This window comes from Salmo salar, chromosome ssa25 (genome assembly GCF_905237065.1).
Source record: "Salmo salar chromosome ssa25, Ssal_v3.1, whole genome shotgun sequence".
In the NCBI taxonomy this organism is placed as follows: domain Eukaryota; kingdom Metazoa; phylum Chordata; class Actinopteri; order Salmoniformes; family Salmonidae; genus Salmo; species Salmo salar.
The window spans coordinates 49,809,665-49,813,467 of record NC_059466.1 but is presented as its reverse complement, the minus strand read 5'-3'; the positions used below and the strand labels follow the sequence as shown (position 1 = coordinate 49,813,467).

The following is a 3,803-nucleotide window of genomic DNA, read 5'->3' as shown; positions in this document are numbered from 1 at the left end:
ATTATAATTTAGTTCTGTTGAGTCACATTAACAATAGCATAATTCTACTTTCTCTCATCAAAGTTCAATTAAGGGTAATAGCCCCTATGGCAAAAAGGCAATTCAAAATATTATTATATAACTCAATCTTACTGCTTATTATTTGGCTGGAAGAAATCCACAGAAAATCCAAAATAACTTCCTTTAGGTCCAGAGAATACATAGGGTTTGTCAATATCCAGATTAAAACAAGTTGTCCACTGTAAATAAAACAGGATCAATGCCAAAGATAAATAAAGTTTGCGACGTCGTTCCATCCTGACTGCTAAAAAAAAAAAAATCCAAGTCTGTAGCCTTATTAAACTGGGTATGTGGAGTGTTGTAGTTTTTAGCGTTAAAAGAGCCTCAACTACAATGAGTTCTCCTTTCTCTTTGTAGTCGTTCTAATGATGATACACCGTGATCCCCATACTCTATTTCCATTAATCCGGTTCCAGTTCAGTAAACCACTCCGCTAAACACTTTCACTTCTTCACCAACATAAACAGAAAAGAGTCCAATTCGAATCCACTCGTGTTATCAATGGTACAGTTCATGCGATACAACGTAACAAATCTCTGTACACGTTTAAAAAAAAATAATAATAATTTATGTCGACAGCACTCCCCCCCCCGTTGTGTTACAGCAACACAAAAAAAAATACTTCCGGGTCAAGGGAATTTCAGAAATGTTCTAAATAAAAGTCCCCCATATATTAGTAGAAAACTGTTATTATCATGTATTTATATTCACGATATATGACAAATAAGTGTCTAAACATTAACAATGATTCATATTTGTTCATATTTAAGTCACATTTGCATTAAATGTAGGTTTTAAAACACGTTCCAAAGCCAGGCCAAATAAATGCCCCCAATTCAATTCAATACAATGTATATGAATATTGACTCCACATATTGGTTTATAGAGACAACTATTCTAGTTGCCAAAGTAAAAGTGGAGTCAGTTGGAATTACTCACTATGACCTGTAGAATCTATTTATATATATATATACTATATATATATATATATATATATATAGTGTTATTTCATGGGTAACTGAGACCTGTATGCCAAGCAACACTTTCTACTCCACCTAGTCCATTGGTCCCAATGCAATACACTATAGACGTATAAATTACATATTGGCTTATAGTGTCGTGTCCAGTGCCTCCATTTGAACATGTTTTATCAGTCCAGTAACAGTTGTTATGAGCTTGTTTTTTGTTCAAACTCTCTTTTTTTGTTTTGTATGATAGGGACTCTAGATGGTAGACTGGACCCTGGTTTTATGGACACACAAACAATCGTTTTTCCTGTACAGTGTAATTTGTTTGTGCAATACAACAAAAATACACTAAGACTTTTCTTAAAAATTACATTTCAAAATTGCATCCTTGAACAATAGCACCAGTAAATTAACCCCCAAAAAATCATACAATCAAAATAATATATATTTTTTTAATTGTCATTGTATACTTAAACTCCAACCATTTGTCAATATGCTCCACCTTAAAATATTCATTATCTTGTATTAAGTAGTCATTATTTTTTGTTAGATTTTTTTTTTACATATTTTTTTTTACATGATGCAAAGCTGCAAGAAAACATTGATTTTGTATCAAACACACAGCGTTTTACCGTGAACATTTATTTTGAAGACAAATGTCGAAATCCGGAAGTGTTAATGCTGCTGCCGTGACGCTAATAATCCCTTACAGTGGACGCGTCATAATACCGTAAAACCCAGCGGTAAAACACCGTAATGGTCCCAATCGTTTCTTCATCATTCATTTTTCCGTCTGTGATTTTTTTAGGTCTACTTTATATAAGGTCTGTGTCTCGTTGTAGGCTTACCCTGACGTGATGTTTTCAGACGGATATCAATATATTCGCCTCAATTTACACAACAACAAAAATATAAAAATGCTCATTAGCAACAGAGAAGTCCTCAGTAAAACTACAAATTCGTGCATGTCATCTCTAACAACACTGTCAGATACAGTTCACCAGCGCGATCAGAGACCTTCGGTGTCCAATCCATGAATTTCTTATGTCCCCTTTCTTAGCTTAGTTAGGAGGTAGATCAAAACATCATGTTGTTTAACTGAGACTTAATAATTGTTTGTACAATATGTCGAACTTTAGTGTCTTTCAGACCTCAGGGTATTTTTCAAGGATGCGTATAAAAGCATTAAATGGAGAGAAGGACCACTTGAAGTCTAGCCATGTGGAGAAATGCAGCTATTGTCAGGATAAAATTTACAGGTTTGGTCAGGGCCAGCATGAGGGATAAAATGTATCCTGTGTCCTTGAGTATAGCTATTAAGTTAAATTTGACCATCTTAGCAATACAATATGTTCTATACTGCTGTCAACATTCTACAAAGAAAGATACACTTAATTATGTAATCAGTAAAACTTCAATTACATTTTAGTAGACGCTCTTATCTAGAGCAACTTACAGTAGTGAATGCATACATTTCATACATTTTTTTGTTTGTTTGTTTTACGTACTGGTCCCCCGTGGGAATTGAACCCACAACCCTAGCATTACAAACACCATGCTCTACCAACTGAGCCACACAGGACCGATAAGGGATAACTCAGTTCTAGAATGTTGTCATTGATGAGAATGAATGTAAAAAAATCTATTGACATTCAGAATTTACTTTGTTAAGACATCCAGTCTGTATTGTAGTTTCATGACCAGAGACAAATCTTCAAAAAAAGGTGCAGTATTTATTTATTCAGAGTGATACATGCATTCACACAGTCTTGATTTCTTCCCACTATATGATTGATATGTCAAGTGATACACTTTTAATTGACAATTTGGGATTTTATGGAAAAACTGCACTTGTCCTCGTGTGAAAACGACAATTTATTATTAAATATTCTACAGTTGTAATATCATCAATCAAATCAAACTTTATTTATATAGCACATTTCTTACACCGAATACATTTTAAAGGTTCAAAGTCAGGCATTGAAAGGCATGTGTCATTTAACATCCTTCCTGTTGGCAGGTCTCTATAGGTGACCAGGGGATTCTCTCTGCCACATGTAAATGCCTCCAAGGAGCTCATAAGTGCAGCCATGCAACCTAGTTTGGCCGGTTCACAGTATCGGCTGTATGGGTGTGGAATGAGAATGGAGGAAGCTAGCTGTACTCCCGACCGGGTGCAGTCAGTGGAAGACCTGTACCCGGCAGAAGACTACAACCCTCTGTCCCGAGAGCCCACAGAGGAGGATCTTCAGTGGGTAAGGAACCCTCTCTAGGGCAGGTTCAGCGGAAGTCAACATGTCTCCATGAACCTGGGTCAGAACAACTGTTACCCTCCCTGTCATCCCTGTTTGTACCGGACATTATTAAAAAAACAAGGGCTCCTGGGGCATGCAGGCATCCTGGCTGGCATGGCGCTGTCGGTGGAGCAGCAGGAGGCTATACAGGAGGATATACAGCAGGCTATACAGGAGGATATACAGGAGGATATACAGCAGGCTATACAGGAGTATATACAGGAGGATATACAGGAGGATATACAGGAGGCTATACAGGAGGATATACAGGAGGAGATACAGCAGGCTATACAGGAGGATATACAGGAGGAGATACAGCAGGCTATACAAGAGGATATACAGGAGGCTATACAGCAGGATATACAGAAGGATATACAGGAGGCTATACAGCAGGCTATACAGGAGGATATACTGGAGGAGATACAGGAGGATATACTGGAGGAGATACAGGAGGATATACTGGAGGAGATACAGGAGGATA

At 37.1% G+C, this 3,803-nt stretch overlaps 1 protein-coding gene across 1 annotated transcript in view; it reads right to left on the bottom strand.

The window, feature by feature from the left end:
• LOC106586912 (integrin alpha-V) overlaps nucleotides 1-646 on the bottom strand; it is an 89,813-nt gene extending 89,167 nt beyond the window's left edge. Inside the window, exon 1 of the mRNA XM_045707873.1 lies at nucleotides 133-646. Coding sequence (XP_045563829.1) covers nucleotides 133-296 — 164 coding nt within the window. The 5' untranslated portion in view covers nucleotides 297-646. The remainder of the gene's footprint in view (nucleotides 1-132) is intronic.
• Between the last annotated feature and the right edge of the window lie 3,157 nt (nucleotides 647-3,803).